We start from the raw sequence: 26995 nt of genomic DNA, 5'->3' as shown, positions 1-26995 counted from the left end.
TTTAAATAGTGTAATATGGTAAAAATCTCGCATGTAATATGTTGATTTCAAATTCCATCCTGGCCTGTCCTTTCCTTTCCGTGATCTGCCCGTGTCATGATGTCGTTATATCGTGATTAGATGTGCATAGCTGGGCTGGTTAATGATAAATATTCTTCCTGTTCGTTTGACCAGTTTGATGAGTCTCCTACGTGGACTTGTCTCCCAGTTACCTAATATAGACGCCTGCAAGTTTCCTTTTCTGGATATCGTTTCCACGATATCTAATCCAAGAAGTACACTCTCGATCTATTTTGATCGAAAATGTTCGAATGTCCCGGTGATTTATCGACCAAGAAAACTTCGTACATATCTCCCAATACCAGCACCAGTAAAATCCAATACCAACTCCGTCCGCACGCCAAAAACAAAAGAAACATCTAGCTAAGCGAGTGTAAAATTATGAGTCAAATACAGCATCACTGACTCACACCCCATCCCTAGCCATCCTTCTTCCTCTCAAACACCAAGCCATTCCCCTCTCCCTCCAGCACACCCCCTCTCTCCTTAACATGCTCCCAATTCTTATCCCCACTCTCCCCCCTACAAACAAAATCAAACCCATCCCTTACATCCAACCTTTCCGGTTTCGCTCCCAAAATCCTCGAAATCTGCACTTCTCCCCATCTCCTCCTCGCTCTCTGCACCCTCATCCTAACACCCTTTCCCAATCCCCTAAAAAATACCCTTATTTGAAAATAATTCACCATGCCTTTCTTCCTCTGCACCGCTAATTTAGCTTTCTTCGTCTTTGCTTTAAATTTCTTAATTGTTTTTCTATTTTGCTTCTCTTTAGCTTTTTGCTCTCGTTTTTCCTTTTTTTCGCGCTTGCGAAGCGCGGAGTTTAGTTTGCGGGCTTCGCGTTTCTTTCTGTGGCGGATCTGGAAGGAGGTGAGTTTTTGGGTGAAGTGCGGGATAGGGTTTTCTGTGGAAGGTGGATTGGGATGAGTGGGATAGGCGTCGCCGGTTTTACCAATGTCGTAGATGATGCCGCCGTAGATTCCTTCTCGTACTAGGTGTTCGGTTAATGCGATACTTTCTTGGCTTAGAGTGCTGATGCGAGGATTGGGCGGTGGAATAGCTGGTAGTTTAGCATCGAGGCGTGGATTATTTTTGGGAGATGGACTAGCTTTAAGGGGCTGACTGGCGTTGATGAATGGACTAGCTTTAAGGGATGAATGAGCTTTTAGCGACGGACTAGCTACATGTGAAATAATGCTAGATGCCTGTGTCGAAATGGTGTCATTGCGACTGTGTGAGTATGTGCCCTGAGTAGCACTACTGGGATTGGTACTGACTGTATTGGAGCGGAAAAGGCAGGCTGGAGGGGTATGTGGTGGTGAAGGGATGCTGAAAATACGCGAAACTGTAGGAGGTGTAATAGCGCTATTGTGAGGAGAGGATTCGGGGGTGTAGGTAGAGTATATGGATGATTTGGCTGTAGCTGGTTGTTGGTAGGAGATTGGGGAATGTGAAATGTTCGGTTCAGAATTGGAATTCCTAGTTGGGGTTGCGGGGATCGCGGAGGCAATTTGAGGTGGTAGAGAGATTGGTGATGGAGTTGAGAAGATTTGGGGGAGATCCAGAGTATAAGGCGGAAGCTTTATTGAACTTTTGGGCGTAGTTGGAGATACAGTAGTTGTTGAGGTCGGTACGAGAGAAGTTACACCCTCCGGCGGAGATTTTGTAATCGCTGTTGGCGGTACGAAAGAAGTAATATCGACCACAATTGGAGAATTGCTTCCACTAGAACCGCGATCTTGAGCTGGTGGAGTACCGACATGAGGCATTTCGTTCAAGCACAGTTGACTGATGTGGCGGTATGGACGATCCATTGGTGGTGGCGAGCGGACTGAACGAATTCTTGGAGATGGTGATTGACTATTGGCTAGCGTGTAAAGTCTTCTTGGAATTGTATTTTCGTTCTCGTTAGCTGGTAAGTAGATTGGACTGGCGTTTCTCCGACGAGACTTTTGTCGATTTAAGGTTGGTGAGTCGCCTAGTTTTCTGGAGATATTCGCAGGTGGATGTCTTGAAATTCTCCTCGTGCGTATCGTATCAGATCTCAATCTGCCAAGTTGTTGATCTTCTACTGGACTTCCAATACGTCCCGGCTCTGAAGCCAGTCGCAGATGTTTTTTGACATCTTCTTCACCTCCATTTCCAAGTCCATTCTTAACATCTCGGTACAGATTACTAGGCTGGACTTGTGGCTTCATCCTCAAAGGTCGAACTCCCGCTATTCTATCAGAGTTTGTGTATTTCATTATCGTCGCCTTGGCATGTACTGGCATCTTACCATCAGCTTTACCGTTCTTCTCTTTCACTCCATCTGCCGCCGTATACACATCGTCAAATTGCAGATTAGTGCTCGGTCTCGAACCTCCTTCTATGTCGAGCTTGGGTCTCTTGATGTATCTGTCGTATTGAGCGTCGTATATCAGGTTGGAAAACCGAGAATTCAATTGAACTCCATAAAGTTCTCTTATTGAGGGGGTTGCTGAGATGGAGTGAATATTAATAGCGTCAATTCCACCACAATCACTTGATTTAATTCCATTGTTGCTAGTGATTAACGTCTCCGCTTCATTATCGTGGATTGAACCAAGCGGGTCGTTTGAATAGGAGTCGACGGTTATTGAAGATGATGGATATTCAAGATCTTGAATCATTTGTGACATTGGAGATAACCGGTGGCTTGTAGGAAGCAGGAGTCCAAATGACGTGGTCCCCTTGCTTGACACCATAGCTGAAGGAACAGAGGAAGTCAGTGAGGGGGGTTGTTCATCTTCACACTCATCAGTGTTATACCGGACAGCCATTTGCACCGGTACCGATGGTCCGGCATTTTTGAATTTTTCTTGAATAGATTCGATGGACTCGGTGGATTCATCGATCGGGGGCAGTGGTTGAATATCATATTTGGCGGGCTTTCTGTAAGACTTGGGGTGGCTTGGAACTTGACAAGGAGAGGATGCATCCTCCGTTGCTTCCACAGATTTCTCCGAATTCATGAATTCCAAGGTAAAGGCATAGAATGTATGACATTCCAGATAGAACCTTGGCTCATGCTCGATAGATACAGAGTACAGGCGATTCCAAGTTGGAAACTGTTCTTCTGGGCGCAATTTATGATGTCTGATTACATCGCAGAAGAAGGATTCATCGTCGAAATAGAGCGGATTGGAGATTGGCCGAACTCTCCTCTTGGGTTGCGTTTGTGGGATTAAATCAGACTTTCCCATTTCAGTTGACTTATTAGAAATCTGTTCCCTGAGGGTGAGGGTAGAGATGGCAGATCTTGGGAGTCAACCAGCTGCCTTGGTAGTTGTTTGTGTGGCTTCCGGGGCTCTGTGATCAAAGAGGTTAGGTTTCAACGTTTTCAGCAAGGTGGTAAGATGCTTACAGAGTAGCTAAAATAGTTCAGGTCGCACCGCTCATCTTGTAAGTTAAGATCGGTTTGGAATGAAGTAATCAAGGCACGGAAGGTGACTTTTACTCTCTCGTGCCTCCATATCTTTGTAGCTACGAAGGCAAATGATGCGACCGAGCACCTGGCCGTTTCAACTGTGAATCACCTCACACGAGAAATTCACCGTAACTATCGCATCATCTTCTGAGGATGAGATGAAGGCCGATACCGCAGCTAAAACTGTATAGAGCAAAAATAAAATGAACATAGCACAAAAATCGAGAGTAATTGGAGATTATGATAGAGTGTTCCACATAGAAAGGGTTCAGTTTTGAGGTTGAAAGTGGTAAAGAAATCACAAAGTAGAAAGGGGAAGCGAGGTGATCTGTGTCATTTAGATATTGTTCTTGAGTCCAGCGCCAATTATTAAAGGCTGAAGTGAACCAATCTAGATGTATATTGTCTTCACCACCAGTCTATCTGCATATCTGCAAATCTCAGATCAAATCCAAACTCGAAAATGCCGCAGTGTTTAACTTTTGTTTACTCCTCCTTTCAAAGCAATGCCTCGTACTTTTTGGCGCAAGCGTCAACCTTGCTCAACAACACCGCTTTTCTCTCATCATCACACCAACTTCCTTCAATCGCGCTGGTTGCAATATATTTCCATTCCTTTAAATTTAAGCCAAATGCTTCTTGAACGGCAAGATAATTATCCAAAATGTAACCACCAAAGTAAGCTGGATCGTCGCTGTTGATGCTGAATTTAATTCCTCCATCCAAGAACTTTCGAATTGGTAATTGTCCAACATTCTCAACACACCTCAAGCGAACGTTACTGAGTGGGCAAACTGTCAACATTGTCCCCTGCTCCGCTACTCGCTTTAACAAATTTTCATCTTCAGCCAACCTAATTCCATGATCAATTCTTTCAACTTTGCAGATGTCGAGTGCTCTGGAAATGTAAGAAGTGTCACCTTCCTCACCAGCGTGAGCGGTTCGATGAATCCCCTTGGTTTCTGCAGATTCATAAATCTCTCTGAAAATTTCTGGTGGGAAACCGACCTCACTGCTATCAAGGCCAATAGCAGCTACAGTCCCGTTTGAAAAGTGACCCAACGAAACCGCTTCCTGATATGTAGTTTTTGCATCCTCAGCCGACAAGTGTCGCAAAAAGCATAGAATGAGTTTTGAGGTGATACCAAAATCCTTCTCAGCGCGCTTTAGTCCAGCCGAAAGACCCTCAACAACAGTGTTGTATGCAATTCCACGTTCAGTGTGTGCTTGTGGATCGAAGAAAATTTCAGCATGGTGAACACCGTCGCGATTTGCTTTTGTGAGATATTCATAGGCCAAGCTTTCATAGTCGGCAGGGTTTATTAACACTGACATGCCAATGTAATAGTAATGGAGGAAATCGTTGAGAGAAGTAAACCGTTCGTAGCGAGACTCGAGTTCTTGGGGAGATTTGAAAGAGGCATCAGCCGCAGAGTCGGGAAGGGCGATGTTGTTTGTCTTTGCCAATTCGAACAGCAGAGCTGGAGACAGAGACCCCTCGATATGAATGTGATGCTCACATTTTGGGAGCTCCTTGAGGAACTGCTTCATATTTTCACCACACATTTTGATTTATTGTATTGAAAAGATTTTGTGTGAAGGACTCGAGATTGCAAAGTAAATGTATTACTCCGTATGCTTCGATTGGCCCTGTTCGAGCTGCAATAATCTGTTTGTAATCTTGAAGAAATACCTCTGTCAAAAACCGTTGTTCTTAAATGAAAACGAAACGACGTCAATAGTAACTGCTTGATTCTTCTATTGTAGAATAATGAGTGAATATCAACCTTGATGGAGAGTAATGGTTACAATTCACAAAAATCACCCACCGAGAAGCACATTTAGTGAGAGAGAAAAATCTCGGACCTACAGCCACTAGTATCTGTCAGGTGTTTGAGTAAAGATATGAAAGTTATAGTACGATATTACTTTACCACTGGTTACCTTTGTGCTATTTTCATTTTTTTTTGGCCTGTAATGTCAAAGATTGACAGCACGAACATATGGTCTAATCACGAAGATTGAAGATGTATGGTAATAGTTATTGGAGTTTTATTGAAAAGGTGGTGATGACCGATAAATGGCAGAAAGTTTTCACCCTATTTTTGCGGGCGGTCAAGTAAAAAATCCGACATATTTATTCTTCTAGCCAATCCTTCCAGAGTTGATAGAGGTTGATTGAATTTCATAGGTTATCATGTTCTGTGGTGGAGTCTTCAGACGCAAGAACTTTCCAAAGACTGCACAAGAACCAATCGCTACACGGCGAAATCCGGGAAAAGTAAAAGTACGCCATACGGAGTTGCCATTTAAGTTATTAACCTTACGGAGTACACTTATATTAGATTACTTCGATCAGAAAATTTTGGAAAAATATTCTACCACGTCCCCATTTTTTTCGGCTCCCGAGTTCCTTTATCTGTACAAAACTTCAAGTATCAAGTCCAGAGTCCCAACTACTGAGAGCTTGATGGTCGCCAGAAAAGTAGGTCTAGCACACTATTGATACCACATATTGATACCACATTCTGCAAGCAGTAATGCACATTGGGAGGACCACTGACTACTCAGGCATTGTCCCCAATATTCGACCAACCATTGTTTCTTTTATCCAAGTGAAGTTATGAAGTGAGTTCTGACATGGGATTCGACCCATCCTAGATGAAGGTAACTGATTCATTGAGGATCCACAAATTCGCCCTCTTGCCTTGGTGTTACTGTCACCTCGTCGGGTCTTGAACGTTATCGAATTTGCACGAACGGCGCTTCCCTTATTTTTCCCTTGTACCTTCGACCTTACCCTAGTCATCAACTGTCAATCTGTCACCCAAAAATGTTACTCCGGGGTTGTTTGTGGACTCCTTTGATATACGAGACTTCAAATATCGATGTCGCTATGGTGGAGCGTTACAAAGTGTTTCATTGTGCTCCGGAGCAGCGGATACCTACTTAATCTTGTCTAACACCGGGGAAAGACTTTCGGTAGCCTTGAGAATGTTTCTATACATGATCTCAGGAAGGGGAAAGCCCCAGTCTTTGCACCCTTGCACAAAACTTTCCGATCCTTGGGTACATCGCCAGCATTTCAACGTGGTTAAATAGCAAAACTGCAAGGTGATAAGGACTTTTCGGGTCGTCCACCGAACTATTCTTGGAGCAATGTTTACCAATGTTTTTTGATCGTTACAAGGAAATCTATTTGCTGTTTATTCGAGGTTCCAGTTACACGCATTTACGTTTTCTTACCGCTTGCCGTCGCAAACTTACAGCAAGCATTTATGGTGGACATCATGAGGTGTGCGACTACAGCGGAACTCGGAGAATTTCCCGGAATCAAACTGTGTCCCGCCACAGAGTACACGCACGCACGCACTCACCCTCCTAGCATCTACTTTGATTTGCTCCATAGCATTCTTAAAATTCAAGATCATTATGAAGCATAGTGGATCACCGAGGATGCATCGCTCCGTTGGGGAGAATTCGGAGAACTACCCATGCTACTCACTACCCTAGGACCTAGGTATCCAAAAATGCCCCGTTCAACATAAAAAGGCAAGCAAAGATCTACAGTTAATAATATTGGACCAGCTTCGTTCCTGGCGGTTGGTTCCATAACAAAGTATGTGATGATCGAATTAGGAGGCACACGATATTCGTTAGTTTCTATCACACGTTTCAGAATTCAACTATACCCACTAACACACCCTAACATTCGGAATTGATTTTTTCCAAACCAATTTAATATATCCCAGCTGGGCCAGAGCTTCATATTTTCTCAAGGCATAATTCAGCAGATATCTTGAAACCTAGGAAATTAGAAGTTTGTCTGCTAATGATTATAGTATTATAACTATTTTGTATCTATATTCATAACCATCCAGGAGTCATTTTACGCCAAGAGAAGACGAAGAGTTCTGGAAACCAAGTAACCGGAAAATGAAAAATTCATGATCTGCATCCATGTTAAATATCATCATCACATCAATGATGTTTTTTTTACCGGCATTCCACGGTAGTGGATAGCGTAGATACTAAACTAGCCGATGTTTTTCTATATCAGATTGCAAGCCTTGGAAAACAAAAGAAACATTAAGTCCGAACCACATCTTTTCGGGAGTAATCTGGCATCTATGGACGTGATATCAATTGGATACGACGCCAAAATTGTCCAACGAGGGCTCGTCACAGAAGGGAACGAGTCTCGACTTCACAGTCTAAACGCTATGCTCGAATGGTTAACAAGCCTAAATATACAGAATTAAAGCGCCGGAAGAGATCCCTAGATTCGGGTAGTTCCCCGATGTTAGACAGAATCACAGCCACCACAGAGCATTTTTGTCGTCATCTTCACCAAATGAACCTTGAAATTTCAACAAAATTGTATTTCCACCAGCGGACCCGGAGTGGGCGAAATGAGATAGTGCAGCGATCTCCTCGCAAATTTTGAATATTTTCTTGGCTTCTTTTTTTGATTCCACCACGAGTCCATTCCTTCACGATGATAGTCAAACTCTACATGAAGAAAGATTTAGAGACTAGGACTTTAGTTCGGAGTTATTTCCATATCGACAAAAATAGCTAGCATCTCAAACATGGCAATTATATCAAAAACTCTTTCGGTTCTGAAGAATGCCGTATGGAAATGTCATCCAGTCATTCGCGTCCAAGCATCATCATCCTTCATCTAAAATCAGCTCCCGACCTTACTTAATCGGTCATTTAGACTCGGACACTAGAAGGGCACGGTAGTTCAGTTTCTGAAGTGTACAGAACTAATTTAGTAACATTTTCGACCGCCATGCCACGGCAGCACGAACTTTATCGTTAGGACATGCAGTCCATGCTACGGGAGTAACGTCAAATGGTATCCAACGTCACCTAGGTCGCTTCCCCATGAACCGAATATAAGGGCATACATAGTAATAGTCTAGTCTACAGCGAATTCCCTTGTCAGTCAACTATCTTTTTGGTTATCAAGACTCAATATAAAACAAACATCCGCATAACCACAAGATCAAGTTCTTACAAAGTTAGGGGTCAAGCTCACATGATTCTGAGCACGAGAGTAGACCTCATATATCTCATACCGACAAATTGGGAGGCTTATCCTAGCAAACTTCTCGGATAAACATGCAACCCCTGATGCCCATCTAAGCCTTCCTAATTGACAGCTACCACTTGTGAGGCAGTGCTGAGTGCATGTATCTCTTGTGTGGATATTTGGATCCCGCTAGAATCTTGGAAACAATTCACGTCGGGCCGGCAAAATGTAACCATTCAAACAAGCATACTAGCACGCCTCAAACAACATTTTAACTTTGAAAGATGCTTTTCGTGTCGTCATTCACATCGTTCCCTACCTACACAGAAGATCATACTAAATTTTCTCTACACGCGATAGCAGACAATACCGGGGCAATGGCCATTGCTCAGCAGAAGGATTCGAGATTTATGGCTGAGAAAACCCCGCCCATCTCTATAGAGACCAGTGCGATCGTATGGACTCGTGCAGGAGTCAGGCGAGCAGCCATTTAATATCCAGCACAATCAATGCAGCAAATTGAAATTCTCCAATCCCTTTGAGCCTATAGGCCTATGAGAGGCGATGGAATCTTCAAGAATTCAAGACTGACAGCAAACTGAGCGTATTCGATGCATCATCGCAAACATACATGCCCATATCAATAAGATCCACGTACTTCCGATGCGCCCGTCGATGTAATGACGGTACCTGATTGGAATGAAAGTTGCAGACTATTAACCATCCGTCAAACTGTTACGATAACGATACCACTTCTAAGATCCTTCAGCAAAGTAGTAGACAGTTGAGCAATTGGTGTGTGCGCTTGTAAGTCGACATCACCACAGTATGAGCTATGCAACGTAAGAATGAAAGAATCAGACCGCCCACTTAACCGGCATTTCTGTCGACTATCCCCTCATTTCAATATTCATGCTCCCCACAATAATCCGCAGGTACCTCGGATGTCATGGCTCTCAACATTTGGAGTCTTGGCATCACTTTCCAAATCCCCACAGTGATAACGGGAACCTCTGGATGCCCTTCCTTTTCGGAAAGATACATCCCGCTTCGTTCTCCGAACGATCGGCTGCCCCAATAAAAGGTAAAAAGAAGCTTCGTGCAAAGTCCAAAAGATGAAACACCAATTAAGGTCTAGAGAACTCGCCATTGAAATAGACACGGATGCTTCTAGGCAGACTGAACACCTCCATGCCTTGAGACCTTTGACGCCTCGAGACAGTGCTGTTGAAGAAAAGAGATTGAAACGCCAATGCTCTTTCTTACCTTGGTTTTTCCTTTTCCAAAAAAGCTACATTCATGGGAGCCGGGTTGATAAGATTTGGATGACAAAGTGACGATGGAAGCTCCATAGGTACTATCCTCTCATGAACAGCCTTGCATACATTGTCATGCACCTCGACCATGACTGGCAACGTTGATCTTGGGAACACAACCTGCTAATCCAGACAAACCCCAGTGAATCGCTTCAAGGTACCAATGCTAACAACACACTTACAGCAAGGATATACAAAGGATGCACAAGGATAGCAGGTACCACCGCCTTATCCCATCGCTATTATTCCCAGTACCAAATGTTCTACCTCTCATACCAGGTTTGTGCCGCGTCGCCTATTAAATCTCCTATGGACACAAATCGTGCATCAGTTACCCTTAATATCATCGCGGGCCTAGACCTAGACCATTCTCGGAAAACCCAGAATCAAAGCATTGTCCACCGACATACACATCCGCCTTTGGCGTCAGGAAAATAAAGATCATCAAAAAGGAAATTCAGAAAAATCACGCACGCGTTATCCGTTATCTCACATTTGCATATTCCAAATATCGGTGTCAAATCACACGAGCTAGGAAAATCTTCAAAACTTGCAAAATTCCTAAGCTAGAGTCTTCTTTCCAAACAGTCGTACAACACAACACACACATGTATCTAATGTATCTATACATCTATATACTTGCCTAGATTCTAGACCTTACCATCTCTTGTTCTCACATCCCATCTGCTCGGCTTCTCGATTCAAGACTTACCTCGCCCTCAAAAGCATCCACCCCCAAAACATAATAGCTTCGAGTCACTGAAATTTACCCTGTCCTATCAACGGCCCGAACCTGTCGGTATCCTCTGCCGGAAGTGGATTGGAGTCCGCATATATGCAAGTAGGAACGCTTACTCACGCCACAACCCGAGAAATTCTGCAGGGAGGACATCCTTCACAAATATCAGTGGACGCCATCCATTGAACGGTGAACTAGGTGTGCAAGTCGAACAGATTCCCGGTATGTATTTTTAATTTATTTGAGAGATCTACTTCTATGTTCTGGAACGGCAACGGCCCCTCAATACCGAGCTGCCTGACAACTATCTGCTTGAATCTTGATTTACCGCTGAAGAGTTAAATCAAGCGCGCAATCAACAGTGCATATCATGTCCCGAAGTATGACAGGAACCTGCCTGCCGACCCGATTACCAAATAAGGACGAGCTCGCAAGTTTGCATCTCAATCGGGAAAGATCTTTAGATGGATTTGCCTCGTGGCCATACCCACCTTAGGATTTATCACCCTTGACGTTTGCTTCATGCAGAGCGTTCCGGTAACTACTGTTCACTGTCTCATGTCTTTAAACCCTGCCGATAAACTGCCACAAGAAACTAGACCGACGAAGTTTTGCCCATCAAAATCATGTCGCTATTCTCTAACAGAATACTTGTTCTTATTATATACATGGATGATGGCCGGGCAGCAGTGAAACTTAGGGCCTAGCGACCTCTAGCGAACCTCTTCTTTTGGATGCTTGCCGTTCCCTCTTGGCAATCAATTACTCCAGATTTCCCAATCAGCCTTAAAGCGGAAGCTCAATGCTTGCATCTCCGTCATATACCCTCCTATTCAACCACCAACCCAAGTCCATTATAATACGAAAAGCTCATATCACTCGTTCATCGGCACATTCCTTTTCCCTCTCTTAACACATTTACCGCTTAAAATGGTCATTCTCCTTTAAAGCATTTAGACTTTCCCGATATGCGACCATATACTTCAACATAATTGGCTGATATTCATTCTGTCACAGATTAATCACCTCCACCTCACGGATCAGCTGCCGACTTTTGATCTATCTAGCATTGAACGATTCAGTGGGGGAATTTCTAGCTTGTGCACACTGCAGGAGCGCGTCGGATTTTGGCAGCCCTCCACGTTGTACAATACCTTCCCCTGCGGCGCATCGCGGGTTTTCTCAGATCTCCAACACAAGAGCAGTTGAGACATTACCTGTTTCTGACTAAAACTCTTATGACTAGATTTTATAGAAATTTTGTGGATATTTGCCATCGATAGTTTCTGATTATTATTCACTATTTCATCACAATACTTTATAGGCCGGTACATACCGACCAAGCGATGAAGCTAAACCACCAATAACGACATCTTTAACAAACACATTGCCAATATCAGTATTTTCCTCTCATAGATACATCGAATTGACCTCCAGTCACTATATTGGTTTAAAGAGACAGATTTCGCAAGCTGGAACAATGGCGGATCCACTTCATAATTCATATCCCAGATCACCGATACCTTCTACATCATCTTATGATTCATCTTCGGTATCTTCTGCGACCTCTCCAAGGCCGCAAGGCTTATACGAAGGAGGATTGATGGGAGCTTCACCACGGCCACTTAGCGGAAACATTCCTCATCCTCAGCACATATCTATGACATCAGGGCTTCCGCCACCGGGACAAAGTCCCTTCCATCACAGTTACAGCTCCGCTACTACCTCACCAGGCGGAATAGGAATGGAATCCGTGGCCTCAAATGGGTCGTCAAGCGGCACTCCAGGCCCATCTGTCGGACAGATGACACCGACCAACATGCAAGCGCAAAAACGAGCTTATCGACAGCGGAGAAAGGATCCCAGTTGTGATGCTTGCCGGGAGCGTAAGGTCAAATGTGATGCGACAGAAACGAGTAGCTGTTCGGAATGCTCAAGTAGGAATGTCAAATGTCAGTTCACTAAAGAGACAAATAGGCGTATGTCTTCCATCAAACAAGTTCAAGATCTGGAGAAACAGATTGCTCAAGTCAAGCGCGAAAATGGTCAATTGAGAGCTATGCTCAGTATGAGAGAAGATCAAATGGATGTCGATGGTGATGGTTTGGCCCAGACATCTGTCTATTTGCCGGAGATTGGATCGCAGCCTAAAAAAATACCAAGAGCACCTCCGCCTCACGATTTGTCGAGAGTGCAATCCAATATTGGGAACTACAGCCATGGAATCTTCAAATCTCCAGCCCTCTATCGACAAACAAAAGCACCGGCAAGCTGGGTTTCCCAGCCTCCAGAACTACCACCCAAACACCTCGCAGATCACTTATTGAGAGCGTATTATTCATCAATACATCTGGTAACACCCATACTGCATTGGCCCAATTTCCAGCGCGAATACGAAGAAGTTTATAAAAAGGGTACCTTCGAAACGTCATCCCGGACTTGGTCTGCACTATTCTTCGCAGTCGTGGCGGTTGGTGTTTTGTTTAGCACCGAGCCCAGTATTCAGAGACCTTACAAAGGCAAGGAATACATAGAAATATCTATAAGTCTATCGGATCTTTGGAACGACGAATACAGCATAGATCATGCTCGAGCAGCTCTTCTTACTAGTATCTTTCTCTACGAAATGAATCTTAAGTCGGCAGCATGGACATGGCTAGGATCAGCTGTTCGTATTGGTCAAGATTTGGGGTTCCATAGCGAGACCGGACCATGGCAATTAGTCGAAGATGAAATGCGAAGAAGAGTCTGGTGGGGAATCTACATTTGGGATCGTCATATGTCACTCGAGCTCGGAAGACCTCTCCTGATCGATGACGCAGACTGCGATGTTATTCTCCCCAATCCCATCGATGAATTTTACTTGCATCCTAGCTACCGGTCTCCGCCAGCTCCTCAAAATGGCGCACCACCTGGTCCATCTTCAACTTTTCTACTCCCTACCATCCATATAATGCGTTCAATAGGACCACTCCTCAAAACTCTCAAATTACCCATCGTCCCCCCTTCAACAATCTCAACCTTCGACACTCATTTCACATCCTGCCTCTCACACTTTCCACCTCCCTGCCAATTCTCCTCCCTCGAACCCCTAGATCCAACTATGGTAACACCAATTATCCACCTTCTAAGCGCCCGTCTCTCACTCCATCGCCACAATCTCACCACCACTTCTCCTCCAGATTTACGCACTAGCGCTATCGAATCCTGTATTCACGATTCCCTAACCAGCGCATCAATAATCACTCGATCAGTCCCCAATTATCCACCCAATTCATTACAGACTCGTTCATGGGGCCAAACAATTAGCGCAATGATTGTCATGCATATATGGCGTTGTACATTATTTTTACTTTTCGGAGGACAATTCGAAGCAGCTATGACGTGTATTAGAGCACATTCCCATATTGGGTATTCGAGAGAGGTTAATGTGGCTTGTGGAAGATATATAGGATTTTTCTTGACGGTGTTGATTGAGAAGAAGAGGGGTTTGTATTCAGGGGAAAATGGGAGAGAAATGGGGTATTTGAGTCAAAGAGGAGGGAGATTTGAAATGGACGAGGAGGTTTTGGCGTATTTAAGTGCGGATTTGCAGGGGACCGATGACGCATGGGTTTGGCAGGGGAGAGAAGCGATGGGGATGAGAAGTCCGGCTGTTAGTGGTGTGGGTGGGTCAGGGGTACTTAGTCCAATACTTGGGAGTGGTGGAGAGAGGGACAGGGAAATGAGTGGGATGAGTGGATTGAGTGGGGGATTTTTGGTGCTGAGGGAGAAGGAAGCAATGGATTGGGGTGGGTGGGAACGAGTGCAATATTTGGTGGATGTTTTGGCTAGGGAGTCTGGTGTGTCGGGATCTGCACTTGGACCTATTCCTGGGCCTGGACATATACAAGGAAGTGCAGCATATATCCCGGAATCTCGAAGTGCGTTTGGGTTAGGATTGGGTGTAGGATCGAATGTAGGTGTAGCGCCCTTAGTAGGAGGACCAGTGGTGGCAGCCGCGCCGATAGGAATCCCGCAAACAAGCCCACCAGCAAAGCGAGACGAGCGAAATCGCGGCAACGAAAGGATGAGTATTACCAATATCATCTAGCACAGAGTGGGCGAGGATGAAAAAAAGCTCAGCGCATTCATCTTCTGATCCCTCCATCTAAACAACAAAAGGAACACACACACACATACCCAAGCAACAAGAATACCATTCCGCAATAATTACCACTATACCTAGCAATACCAATCATAAAACAGCACGAGCACGAGCACGAGCACAAACACAAGAACCTTTTCCATTGTATATAATATATTTTTCACTAACTTAAGATGTAGAGTTCCCCTATCTCTCTATCTAGTAGAAGAGGGGGGGATTAGAAATGAGGATGGGAGTTAGAGTAAGAAGAAGACAAATATGAATTGAATAATAAATAAATATATATATATATATATAAATAAATCAATATATAGGAGAATTTTTTATACTTTTAATATTTCGTTGCTATTAGTATGGTGTTTTGTGTTGATTTTTTATTGATATTTATTTTTTTAAATTTTTTGTTTTTTTTGGGTTTGGGTTTGTTTCTGTTTTGAGTTGAAATATATGTGAATGTGGATTCGAAGTACGTACAAGGAGTTGAACTAATTCTTTAGCTAGTGTCAAATAGTAATCTCTAATTTTATCTTCTCTTTTCCCTTCTAGTTCATCTAAAATCATAATTATTTATTTTAATTTTCTTTCCTGAACTACTGATCTTCAACAGAGCCTTTCCTCCTTTTCTGATCTTCAAATCCTGTCATCTTTTATCCATTCTATTCGCTTCTCCATTTCTCCTCTTCTCCCCTTCCCTCTCTACTTATTCCTCCCTAGCTCTGGGACCTATATCCAGCAGGGTTTTCTAATTCAAGTATTCCCTTCTCCCATCAATCACCTACTTACCTTTATATTTTCCACCTTTCCATCCCTTCTCCTATTTTTAATTATTCTTTCCCCTTCACTCCCCACCTGTCGTTCCAGCTTTTATTATCATAATATTATTTATAATCATCATTCTATTTCTCATTTTCTATTTCCTTTTTCAGTCCTTCCTCCCTTCTCCTCACATCCCAATAGGAAGTGAGGAAACACTAAATACGGAACAGCTAAACTGAACGCACAGCGCAGAGTGTGAGTTCTAAGAGTCGATTCTAACTTATAGAAACCCACAGCACCTACCATGGCATCTCTATGTTGGTTTTAAATACAAGGACAGAGAAAAAGTTACCTACTATTCCGTCAAGAATAAAACTCTGAGAATTTCGTGCCGAACCACAGATGCAGTCTAGATTTTTGCTAGAATACCAGCAATGTATATACAGAAAGTTTAGTTGCGCCAACCTAGAGCATAGTAATAGTGAGCACGAAAACCATTTGCAGTTGTAGATTTTTCCCAAGCATCATTTGATAGAACTGTTGCCCTTCATGTTTCTACTAGTACAGTCCTATCAAGTAAAGTAATAATGAGGCTCATGAGCATTTTCACCTCCTTCTTAACCAACGAGAAAGCTTCGAAAGTTGAACAAGTAAGGTTGGTTACGTGGTTAAAGACCGAACGAAACATTTGTCGGGACCGAAGAAATGCCGAACCTCCGACGAGACAACCAGCAACCTCAGAAAATTGATCAAAAAACAAACACACCGACAAGACTCATCAACACGATGCCTCCATGCTATCAATACAATTGAGCCTCACCCCCTTTTGAAGATCACCTGATTTGAAAACTTCATGTTTCATGTTGAAGTGACCTTAATCATCACAAACTCGTTTTTAGCATCGTGGGGAAGAAATCTTGATGAAACTCCCGAAACTTCCGAGTCTCCGGCCATACGGGTCAAGTAATACGTAAAACATTTACTCGGCTCTTTCATCACATCAATTATCATCTACTCATACTTGAACTATTTTATTTTTATATCTTTCTTCACGTCATCATGGAGTCCTCTCCACAACCTCATGATTCTACTACTGTCCCACATCCAACTCAACCACCAACACATCAAAAGATCACTCGTGGTCATTCTTGTATTCTCTGTCAACAGAGAAAAGTACGATGTGATCGACAAAAACCTAAGTGTTCAAATTGTGTTAAAGCACATGCTGAATGTATTCCCAGTACACCTGCTGCTCCACGTCGAAGAAGACGTAAGCTAAGTGAGTTAGATGTGGCTGCAAGATTGAGGAAATATGAACATTTATTGAGGGTTAATGGAATTCGGATTGAGGATGATGGTGCTGTCGATGGCGTTACTACTGGTGTTGGAAGTGCAAATGCAAGTGGCACTGATGATGCAGGTCCTGATGAATCAAGTTCTACACGCCAAGTTTTATCAAGTACCAAGAAAGGTAAAGAAGTGTCTACAGTTACCGGGACTGACAATAATGAGTATCAATCTGGGCCACACAAACATCGATGTCATCATGGTCCTCATGATTCACATGGGCATCATCCCATGGGTTGCCCTCATGGTTCTAAAGTTGGAAAAGGCCAATTGTACTCTAAGCATGGTAACTCCCGTTACATAGAAAAGTACGAGTTCTCCCAAAAAATCCCTTTGAGTTAGCATGAATTTGCTAACCGACTTTAGCACTGTTTGGGAGAATCTTAGTAATGAATTACAAGATCCAAAAGACGCATTTCAAGTATCATCAGAAGATGATGATAATAATGATAACTCCCTCTTCCCCGAAGAATCCACCATCCTTCTTGGAAACTTGATTAGTTCGAAAAGAAACCTGAGAAGCCTACATCCTCAACCCGTCACAATTTTCAGGTTATGGCAAATCTTTCTGACCAATGTGAATCCATTGATAAAACTTTTTCATGCTCCGACGGTTCAGGAGATGATCTTAGAAGCAACTTCAGATATGGATAATATTCCGAAACCTACGGAAGCTCTAATGTTCGTTATATACCTTCTTTCTATCGGCTCACTAAAAGATGATGAATGTGAGAGTACTTTCAATGAACCAAGATCCGTACTTTTATCGAGATATTCTCATGCTACACAACAAGCTCTTATCAATGTCAAATATATCAAATCCCTTAATTTGACTGCCTTACAAGCTTATTGTTTATTTCTCGTAAGTTAGCCCTACCATTCTTTGTTTCCTTTCCTTGGATGACCCAAACACCAATGTCTTTTGCCAGCACCACTGCAACAAATTGTGTCTTTTGTCACTAACTCACATCAATAGCTTGCAGCTCGTAAGCATTATGATGCTCATGCATTTTGGATCTTAACTGGTTCTGCTGTTCGAATTGGTCAAAGATTGGGTATTCATCGTGATGGATCTTCTCATAATTTATCTCCTTTCGATACAGAAATGAGAAGGAGAGTTTGGTGGCAAGTAGTTTTCCTTGATGGTTTTGCTGCAAAACTATGTGGAGCAGGATTCCCTGCTGTAAGTATATATTCTTCTTCTGTTTCACTCTCACCATCCATTTATCGTCTTGCTTCTCATATTCAAGTTTTACTGACTTATATCACTCAGTGGCTTGCAAAATTCGATACAAAGTTACCACTCAATGTTAGTGATAGTGATCTCACTCCCGACATGACAGAACCTCCACCTGAGCGAGCCGGAGCAACTGAAATGCTTTTCTGTTGTATTCGATATGAAGTTTCGCAAGCTATTCGAAAAGCCAATAGCTTTGGCAATGGAGGTCATGGACATGGGCACGGACATGGACATGGAGGTGAGGGTGGCCGAGGTGGTCATGGAGGTGGTCACAGAGGTGGTCACAGAGGTGGTCATCACGGTGGTCCATCACATACTCCTCCATTTTCGAACGTTATCGCTGAAAAAGATAAAACTATCGATGAATTGGAGGCCAGACTTCAAGATAAGTATCTACAATATTGTGATCCGTCAATACCTTTACATTTACTATCGATATATGTTGCCAAATCAGTCATCTGTACAATGAGATTAATGGCTCATCACCCACGACAATATCCTGATAAAGGCGCGAGTATGCCACAGAAGGAAAGAGATATGCTTTTTAATGAATCATTGAAGATGCTTGAATATGATGGCATAGGTCATTCCGAGAAGCTCGTCCAAAGATATCTATGGCATATTCATGTCCATTTTCAAGTAGATGCATTTATATACCTACTCAGCGAACTCCGACAAAGAGAAAGAGGAGAATTAGTAGATAAAGCATGGCGACAAGTGGAACTCGCATATGAATTCCGCGGAGAAATGCTCAACGATACAAAGAACAGTCTCTATTTCGCCTTGGGAAACTTAGTCCTCAAAGCCTGGGAGAAAAGAGAAGAAAGTGCAGGAACTTCAGCAAATTCAAGAAATTCCCCAGATCAAGTCACCCCACCGAGATTCATATCAATCCTCCGCTCTCAAAGACAAAAACACGATCATCTGCACAGATATCTAGATCATCAACAACGAAATCAGGGCAATGATGACGATGATGATATAGCAGATCCCTTCAGAACAGTAAATCACTGGCATATGCCCCCTGCAACGGCTGAATCTTACGTGAGGCAAAAACCTCCTGATTACATCCCCTCGCATTCTTCACATGAGCCTTCGGATTTGCATACCCAGCATCCTGTACAAATGCACATTCAATCGCAATCGCAATCGCAAATGCAAAATTCGCAAGAACAACCTTGGTTGGCGTCGGATTCTTTCCTGGATACGTCGATGCCCGATATCACGCCCTTGGATTGGGAGTATTGGCAGACGCTGCTGGATGGGGATTTACCTGCTTATACAGGACAGGTGGGTGGTGGTTATGGGATGGGTTGGTAGGGTTTGGGTTTGGGTTTGTGTTTGTGTGGTTTGTGCTTTTTGGTTGGTTGGTGTGTGGAGATTTGTATGGGGGTTGGTGGTCAAGAATACTTGTGTGTATATATATATATTTAGATTACTGATTTTGGTTTTACCTTTCTCATATCATTCATTTCACAAAATGAAAATGAAATAGATCGTTAATTCTATATAGAGAGTGCGTCTTTCTTCACTACAAAAAACAACAGGAGGTAGTTTCGTATTTATATATATCTAATCTTCCGGTGAGTAGAGCTATTACCTTCGTTTATCCTTCTCTTCTCTTCGTTGTCGTTGCCGTTATCGTGGTCAAAAGAAAGGATCCCCAAGCAAGTAAGTACCTAAGTAAAAATCCGAATCCGAATACCTTCCTCGCCAAAATCTTCTAAGATTCATTTCAATTCCAATATGTAAGATCACAAGCGTCTTCATTACTTGTTTATATTCATTCTTACTGACAATATACCAGTCTGGTTCCAAGAAAGTCTAGGTCTTGACGAATCTCTTCTATTGGTGTTAGCTTTGGCACTAGCTAATATACATATAACTAAATACCACTAGCAATTTTAATAAGTATATCTAGGTATCTAAATATCTAAATATCTAATATATAGATTGAAAAATCCCTATCCCAAAACCTATCCCATCTAAAAACCTCAAGTACAACGAAACTCTTCAGAATGTATATGATCAAAAGCTCTCAATAACCCAGCCATATGAGCTAATCCCGCAAAAATAACCATGAAATGCAGAACTTGATGACTAGAACCTACAATATCGTGGCGTCGCGGAAACCATTTTTCGGGGATCTGTGGGTTTTTGGTTAGGTTAGCTTTTTTGATTGTGGTACATCTCCCCTTCTAACATCCTCCCTCCTCCCCTTCCCCACGAAAAGAAAAATCCACTCACCCTAACAGCATAAGTAAACGCCCCCAAAAGATTCAATCCAGCCATAACCCCCATCCAATCCAAACTCATCCTGTACCTCTGAACCTCATATCCAAACAAAAAAACCCCATGCACAATAAAAATAACCGAAGACAGTCCCAAACAACTATACATAACCGCTCTATAAGGTCTCAGAGCCGGATTACGAAATTTAGGGTGCAGTGTTATGATTGCGCAGAAGGTTGCTAGGATGGATATCTGATTTTGTGTTAGGTTTTGGAGGGTTGGTTTTGAGGGGGAAAAGAGGGGGGAAAGAGGAAGGAAAGAGGCGTACCATGCTCCAGTAGGTTTTTTGGATCGATGAGGAACAGTAGAAGCCGTAGTAGACGGTGGGGATTGTGGAGCCCCCACATTAGGATTACGACGCCGAGGTAGTCGAGTTGGTTTCCTAGGGCGTTTATTTTGGGGCTGTGGTTTGCGAGGATGTGGAAACTGGTTATTTGGTGGTGGTGTTAAGGGGGGTTTGGTTTGGAGGGAGGATATTAGGGGACGATGTTGAGAGGGAAGATATTGGAAGGGAAGATATTGGAAGGGAAGATATTGGAAGGGAAGAGATTGGAAGGGAAGATATTGGAAGGGAAGATATTGGAAGCGGAGATATTAGGATTACATACGTAGCTGAGAGGAGAAAACATATTGCTACCCCGAAGAAAAAAGTAGAAAATACTATTATATCCGCTAGTGTGGCGGTAGCATAACGAGGTGCTATTTGTCGATAAAGTATAAAGGGGAGTGTAGCGAAGAGAAGCGAGCCAAAGAGGTGGGAATATATGTTGACTAGATGAATAATTTTCTATTAGTTATTCTTTTAGATAGTTACATATGAGATGAGATTACTTACTCGTCTCATTATGTACATGGCTTAAACTATGGAGAGATTTGAGAAATGAATTTGAGGCTGGTCTGTATTGTGTTAGTCTATCATGTGTAGTTTGGTGGTTATGATAAGTATCTACCGATATCCTGACAGGATATATTCGTTGTCTCTAAAGTATCAAAAGTGTAAGCTAGTTCCGTTTCTATATCAAGGAAGAGAACCGACTGCTGCCAGATTTCTTGAATATGCTGTTAGTGGTTGTACTTTAAAGAGCCGGGTCTATTGGAAGAAACATACGAAGTTCATTCCATTCGAGTAGATAACTTCCTACAGATTGACCATTTGGTGGTTTTCCTGCATCCCGCAGTACGGATTTGCTGATTTCTGCTTGGCTGTTAAGACTCTGTTTCGTTAGACGCCGACTTGACATCCTTAACGAGCCAAATTTGCAGAAATGTGTCTTTCCGCTAAACGAGTAACAATAGTATCAAACGAAAGAAAGAATATCTACGGTATATTTCAGAGTCTGCCAACTAAATCCCCTGTTTATTTTTGGTTAGTATCATCTGATTATAGATGAAGAAAAAGGTACCAACTTCATCTAAGACAAAGGGCTCCAAAACAATGTGGGCGTCAGCTCACCCCAATTTATTGATAACAACAAACATACAAAGGATTTTATATCACGTGTGCGGCAGACTACTACCTACCATTTCCGTCTATTTTTGCATGCAATCCCAGCCGGCGCTTATCGTGGAACCAGAAAGTATCCTTCACTCCACTTATATATGGACCACTATTCCCCATATAGTTTACCATCTTGTGGTATGTGCTTCCAAGTGGAGTGGAGCATACTGTCTGACGGTACGAGTAGCTTTCTTCACGCACACACCTGTATATTCATATCATGGGTATTGGTTCTTCGTTGGTAGTATCCTGGTTTTGGGGGTGTCTGTCCTGCAGAATCTTTCTTCAATGTAGGGTTACTTTCGCGTTTGGTCCAATACCAATACGTATTACTCGGCTCCATGAAACGAGTGAGGCACGGAAATAGTGACGGGTAAAGGAGGTTTGTTCAGGGGAGAGAAGGAGCATTAAGTGATGATATTTCCCATCGTGCTGGCACATCTCCAAGTTTACTTGCACAAAGTCAATCAATACAGATCATCTAGTCGAGAGCTATTCTCTCCATTTCCTTTGCCAGTATAGCGATGCCATTCTCCACTTCTTCTATACTTTGCTATTTTTCTTTAATCTCTACATCAACAAGTGCACCATTTCTCAAACCCAGCAACGAAACTACCACAGGATGGGTAGCTGATCCTAATGGCCGAGGCACACTTTCCCTCGTCATTTCTTGTCTCTTGACTTTATCGCTTTGTGTTTGGTCGGCTATGCATCTCAATATTCCTAGGCCAGATCATCCTGCAATTCATGAATATGTCAGAGGGGTTAAATGGGGGATTGTAGGGGTTTTTGCTCCAGAGTTGGTCGTGTTTGCGGCTTGGAGACAGTATAATTCTGCTGCGGCTTTGCGGGATTCGGTTCAGAAGAGGATTGCGGAGGGTGTGCAATCTCAGAACGGGATTACAGAAGTGGTAAAGTCTGAGCCTAGTAAACAGGATGGGAGATTCGAAGAGGTAATCATTCTGTTCTTTCTTCTCAGTGAGCTACTTTGGAGAGGATTCATTAGCGGGAGACTTATTAGTTACTGATGGGTATTAGTTTGGGATTCCTGCTCCCAAATTCGAAGTACAGGAAATCATTTCACCCTGGACAACCGTTCACGGCTTCTATGCCGGTATGGGAGGTTTCGTATTCGACTTTGAAAACCCCTCAGACAATACTCCGCCATTCATTCCCCCTTACACCCGCTTAACACTCACTGCTCGTGGCGTCAGTCTCCTAGCACAATGCGGCCACCTACCCACCATAAGTAAGCGAGAAATAGTCGACAAAAGCAAAGCCGACACGATGGCCAAACTTCTCGTTATTCTCCAAGCCGGCTGGATGCTCGTACAAGTCATCGGACGATTAGTGGCTGGTCTTCCAGTCACTCTTCTGGAAGTCAATACTTTGGGCCATGTTCTGTGCGCTTTTATCATCTACTTATTATGGTGGCATAAACCTCGCTCTATAATGGTTCCTACGAAATTGGAAGGGGACTGGGTGAAACCTCTCTGTGCGTATATGTATATGAGTAGTCAGATCAGTGGACACGATAGCAAACATCCCGGAATCCTCAAGCGATCATGGAAGGACTCGGAACTATCTAGATTTGCGTATGTTCCTCCGGAAACAAATGACGTAGCTCTCGAGGAACTTGTAAGTGATGTCACGCCATCCAATCCCACAACAGAGAAAACTCCAATTCCCGATCTCGATACCACAATCGCAAATCTACATAAAGCTGCCAAAAAATCTCCTCACGGATTCTTCGTCCCGTCAAAATCCTACCTCAATGCAGATGGAACATCGAAACGCGACCCCGACGAAAAAGAAAATGCACAATACCTCCGGACCGCCACTCCGGAACAACTTGCACGCTGGCATCTAGCAGCCCAAGCAATCCACACCCATCCGGCCCTTTCCTCACGCTTCACACCTCACCGCACCACCACCAATAGCAGTACATTAAACCTAGCCCCCCTTACCCAAAACTCCAACACCACTGCACAAACAACCCACGAACCACTCCTCGAACAACTCCTCTCCATCTCCTCCTCCAACTGGCCCAGCGAAGATCTCCTCCGCAGCACAGGTGGTCTAATAATGGGCATGACACTGTGGCTCGCCAGTATCCTCTTCGGAAGCGTACACGTCGCCGCATGGTACGATTACTTTCCGACATTATTCGAACAATGGATGTGGCGGGCCAGCGCGATCTATATTATATTTTCCGGAGCGTTATGGTTATGTATTAATGGGCTTGCACGAGCAAGTAAACGGGTTGATGAGTTTTGGGATCGGTTTTTGGCGTTGAGGGTTAATAGAGTGGTGTATGCTGTTATTGGGAGTTTGTGTACGGTTTGTGGGGTGGCGTATGTGGTTGCGAGGATTTATTTAGTGGTGGAGGCGTTTGTTAGTATTAGGAAGTTACCCGTTGGGGCGTATGGAACGCCGGATTGGACGGTGGTTGTGCCGCATTTGTAGTTCGTGCTTCTTTGTTTCTTTTTGCTGAGGGGGGATGATTTGAGATGAATGTGTAGATTTTAAGCGAAGTTTGTTAGTGGTGAGAAGGAGAGGTAGGAAATGATATCAAGTCGAAATTCAATGTAAATTTAATCATGTTATGATCATCAGAAGATAGTATGTTCTATTCTAGACAGACTTCTATAAAGTAATATCTCTCTCTACATGCATCTAATTTCGTTTATCCACTTAGACTCTACCTCCAAATTTCCGCAACACCTCATGCCGAACGGAATGTCTTACCAAATAACCCCATATTGAATGTTAAACATTCATTGCCAGTATTAAGCCAAGGCTCGGATATCAAAAGCTACCACGTAGTCCACCACATTGTTTCATTGTGGAAGAACGTATCAGAAATATCTAAAACTTTCCTTCTATATTTTCCAACACTTGAATAGCTTAACAGCGAAACTTTGAACGATCTCCCAGGAATCCTACTTTGATTTATCCGCTTTTGAGATTTTCTCTTTGGTAGAAAATCTTTTCGATACCGCCGAAATCATTTGTTTAAACCAATAGAAATTCAATAGTGTTAACATGGTATTTGTTCCTAGATAACCCAAAGCTAGCCACATTGGCAATGCCAAGTCTTCAGAAGATACGGAAGATCTGAAGAGTTCCCATTCGGGATCTCCAGGGACTGCGAATTCGGGGATGGATATTCCAGTGTTTGGAGCATGATAAACCTTCCATATATCTTGGTAGAGTCTTGCTGATTGATATACACCCCATGCGAGACGACATGAGAAAAATGTGAATATCAAAACAATGCCGTTGTAAAGTTGGGCTCGGGAACCCGTCATATTGAGTTTATCAAAGAACCAGTGAATATTGAGGAATGGAGTAGAGAGCTCGTAGAGAACGAAGTTAAGGCCGTAATAATTCGCAAATGGTCTCTAAAAATCCCAAGCATTAGCATATATTGCGCAATAATATCTGACAAATATTTTGGGTAAAGGACTCACGAAACCAATGCCAACTACCAAAAACGCACAAACAGCATGTATCAATGAGCTCAAACCAAGAACATCTAAATGTACAACACTAGCCATCAAATCCCATAAGAAATATCCCATGGCAAAAGCTTGGACAAGAGCTTGAGCTCCGGTATACCCCCATATTCTACCCGTCCAGTCCATATTCCATCGTTCTTCATCTGTCCATTGCACCCATAAGGCTAATGTACATATCAAAGTGGATTGAACGAATGAGACGACATGAATGTTCCAGTTCACCTTACTCCGAGGTGCAAGAGATGGATAGATATTTGGGAAGAGTTGGGATGAGATAATGTGCGAGCCATAGGTATCGATGAAGGTGTAAAAACAAAATGCAACAATAATTTCATGTAAATGGAAAGGCAAACTCTGTAAGTTTAGAAAATCGGATAAAACCTTTCCTTTCGTCACAAATATCTCTGGTGCAGAGAAGAATGGATCGAGCATCTTGGGGATATGATTGTGAAAATTCGATGTTTGTCCCGCACTTCCCCTCGATGTATCAATACCTATATCAATGTCTTAAATGCATACTGCTAGAGACCAATCAAGGCCTGAAAATTCAACCTCGCACCCGATGGCACTGCATATTTTCCCCCTGCACAAACCCTAGCATTGAAAACGCATTTTCATTGGAGCTCAGGTACGATGGATGCTGCAATAACTTTTTGGTGCAACCAAATGTAACGGGAGCCCTTTCGGCAATTATATCTTGGCCCAAAGCAATCTTCAACCAGCATCTTCAATCAACATCAAGATAGATAAAGTCTTAAAGCAGCCTTCGCAAACCATACTGTACACTTGTACAATCCGGAGTGGGTACGTACATAGACCCATAGACCCATAGACCCAAGAACATCGGATAAAACTTCAAAGAAAGAATTTTGGATTCCATGTGCAATAGATCTGAAGAACTACTCCTTAGTAAGTAGTTCATGATAATTATGTTTGTAAGTCTTGCCAAAGTTTACTTCCCAAGCTAAAACGTTCAGCGAGACAAAAGTTGAGGTTACAATAGACTTTTAGACTTTTCTTCAACGACGGGATGGCCCTTCCCGAAGTATGACCCTACGGCACGTGACATGATCCCTTTATCATCACCAAATTTCCATCCAAAGTTCAAATTCATGAATGATCCACTTCAACGATTTTCATCACATCATAACAAAACAAAACGATGATATCTCATCTCATCCTCCGCCTTTTCGAAAACTTAAAAAAACGTGTATTCAGACGATATCAATGTATGGTCGTACCTTTTACCCCTGTCATTGAAACTTGGGACGTTTTAAAGGTTGTCGGAATTGTACCCCTCCGTGCTTCAGGATACTCGCTTGATTATGTTGCCATAGGCGGGCATGATTGAAACCGAGGAACACGAGAAGATTGGGGTTTCTTTTTAATGTGTACTATGAGTAAAATATTGGCAATGGGATTCGAATTTGTGGGTTGATGAAGGGTTGAGTAAGATCTTACTACACATATCTTACAATTGATGAAGAAGTACTCGAACAGTTGAGTTGAGTTCAACCTCTGTTATATATGCGAAGTTTCGCAACCACGAAAGCCACCACAAGAAGAGGCCAAAGAGTAGCCCATCACCAT

The 26995-nt window shown here is 43.0% G+C and overlaps 12 protein-coding genes across 12 annotated transcripts; 6 read left to right on the top strand and 6 right to left on the bottom strand.

The window, feature by feature from the left end:
- Positions 1-479: 479 nt before the first annotated feature.
- Positions 480-3053, bottom strand: SS1G_00821 (predicted protein; the record flags this gene model as incomplete). The annotated part of the gene is made up of 1 exon (XM_001598682.1): positions 480-3053. The coding sequence occupies one exon, from the start codon at positions 3051-3053 to the stop codon at positions 480-482; it is 2574 nt and encodes an 857-aa protein (XP_001598732.1).
- Positions 3054-4006: 953 nt separating this feature from the next.
- On the bottom strand, positions 4007-5074 carry SS1G_00820 (hypothetical protein; the record flags this gene model as incomplete). The annotated part of the gene is made up of 1 exon (XM_001598681.1): positions 4007-5074. One exon carries the CDS (start codon positions 5072-5074, stop codon positions 4007-4009), a length of 1068 nt encoding a protein of 355 aa, XP_001598731.1.
- Positions 5075-5705: 631 nt separating this feature from the next.
- SS1G_00819 (predicted protein) lies at positions 5706-6951 on the top strand (the record flags this gene model as incomplete). The annotated part of the gene is made up of 2 exons (XM_001598680.1): positions 5706-5993; positions 6724-6951. 2 exons carry the CDS (start codon positions 5706-5708, stop codon positions 6949-6951), a joined length of 516 nt encoding a protein of 171 aa, XP_001598730.1.
- Positions 6952-8833: 1882 nt separating this feature from the next.
- On the top strand, positions 8834-9043 carry SS1G_00818 (predicted protein; the record flags this gene model as incomplete). Its single annotated transcript, XM_001598679.1, has 1 exon — positions 8834-9043. The coding sequence occupies one exon, from the start codon at positions 8834-8836 to the stop codon at positions 9041-9043; it is 210 nt and encodes a 69-aa protein (XP_001598729.1).
- A 409-nt stretch (positions 9044-9452) lies between these two features.
- Positions 9453-10609, bottom strand: SS1G_00817 (predicted protein; the record flags this gene model as incomplete). Its single annotated transcript, XM_001598678.1, has 5 exons — positions 9453-9618; positions 9816-9985; positions 10048-10104; positions 10142-10172; positions 10578-10609. The coding sequence occupies 5 exons, from the start codon at positions 10607-10609 to the stop codon at positions 9453-9455; spliced, it is 456 nt and encodes a 151-aa protein (XP_001598728.1).
- A 1814-nt stretch (positions 10610-12423) lies between these two features.
- On the top strand, positions 12424-14697 carry SS1G_00816 (hypothetical protein; the record flags this gene model as incomplete). Its single annotated transcript, XM_001598677.1, has 1 exon — positions 12424-14697. The coding sequence occupies one exon, from the start codon at positions 12424-12426 to the stop codon at positions 14695-14697; it is 2274 nt and encodes a 757-aa protein (XP_001598727.1).
- Positions 14698-16094: 1397 nt separating this feature from the next.
- SS1G_00815 (predicted protein) lies at positions 16095-16256 on the top strand (the record flags this gene model as incomplete). Its single annotated transcript, XM_001598676.1, has 1 exon — positions 16095-16256. The coding sequence occupies one exon, from the start codon at positions 16095-16097 to the stop codon at positions 16254-16256; it is 162 nt and encodes a 53-aa protein (XP_001598726.1).
- Positions 16257-16566: 310 nt separating this feature from the next.
- On the top strand, positions 16567-19414 carry SS1G_00814 (hypothetical protein; the record flags this gene model as incomplete). The annotated part of the gene is made up of 5 exons (XM_001598675.1): positions 16567-16978; positions 17120-17162; positions 17221-17716; positions 17831-18037; positions 18128-19414. 5 exons carry the CDS (start codon positions 16567-16569, stop codon positions 19412-19414), a joined length of 2445 nt encoding a protein of 814 aa, XP_001598725.1.
- A 504-nt stretch (positions 19415-19918) lies between these two features.
- Positions 19919-20410, bottom strand: SS1G_00813 (hypothetical protein; the record flags this gene model as incomplete). The annotated part of the gene is made up of 3 exons (XM_001598674.1): positions 19919-19939; positions 20206-20241; positions 20342-20410. The coding sequence occupies 3 exons, from the start codon at positions 20408-20410 to the stop codon at positions 19919-19921; spliced, it is 126 nt and encodes a 41-aa protein (XP_001598724.1).
- An 832-nt stretch (positions 20411-21242) lies between these two features.
- SS1G_00812 (predicted protein) lies at positions 21243-22016 on the bottom strand (the record flags this gene model as incomplete). The annotated part of the gene is made up of 3 exons (XM_001598673.1): positions 21243-21283; positions 21495-21589; positions 21904-22016. The coding sequence occupies 3 exons, from the start codon at positions 22014-22016 to the stop codon at positions 21243-21245; spliced, it is 249 nt and encodes an 82-aa protein (XP_001598723.1).
- Positions 22017-22408: 392 nt separating this feature from the next.
- SS1G_00811 (hypothetical protein) lies at positions 22409-24350 on the top strand (the record flags this gene model as incomplete). The annotated part of the gene is made up of 2 exons (XM_001598672.1): positions 22409-22837; positions 22923-24350. The coding sequence occupies 2 exons, from the start codon at positions 22409-22411 to the stop codon at positions 24348-24350; spliced, it is 1857 nt and encodes a 618-aa protein (XP_001598722.1).
- A 476-nt stretch (positions 24351-24826) lies between these two features.
- Positions 24827-25837, bottom strand: SS1G_00810 (hypothetical protein; the record flags this gene model as incomplete). The annotated part of the gene is made up of 2 exons (XM_001598671.1): positions 24827-25288; positions 25358-25837. The coding sequence occupies 2 exons, from the start codon at positions 25835-25837 to the stop codon at positions 24827-24829; spliced, it is 942 nt and encodes a 313-aa protein (XP_001598721.1).
- Positions 25838-26995: the final 1158 nt, after the last annotated feature.

The sequence above is a fragment of the Sclerotinia sclerotiorum genome, genomic scaffold (assembly GCF_000146945.2).
Source record: "Sclerotinia sclerotiorum 1980 UF-70 scaffold_1 genomic scaffold, whole genome shotgun sequence".
Lineage (NCBI taxonomy): Eukaryota > Fungi > Ascomycota > Leotiomycetes > Helotiales > Sclerotiniaceae > Sclerotinia > Sclerotinia sclerotiorum.
The sequence above is the reverse complement of the archived record's forward strand: the minus strand, read 5'-3'. Positions and strand labels throughout refer to the sequence as shown.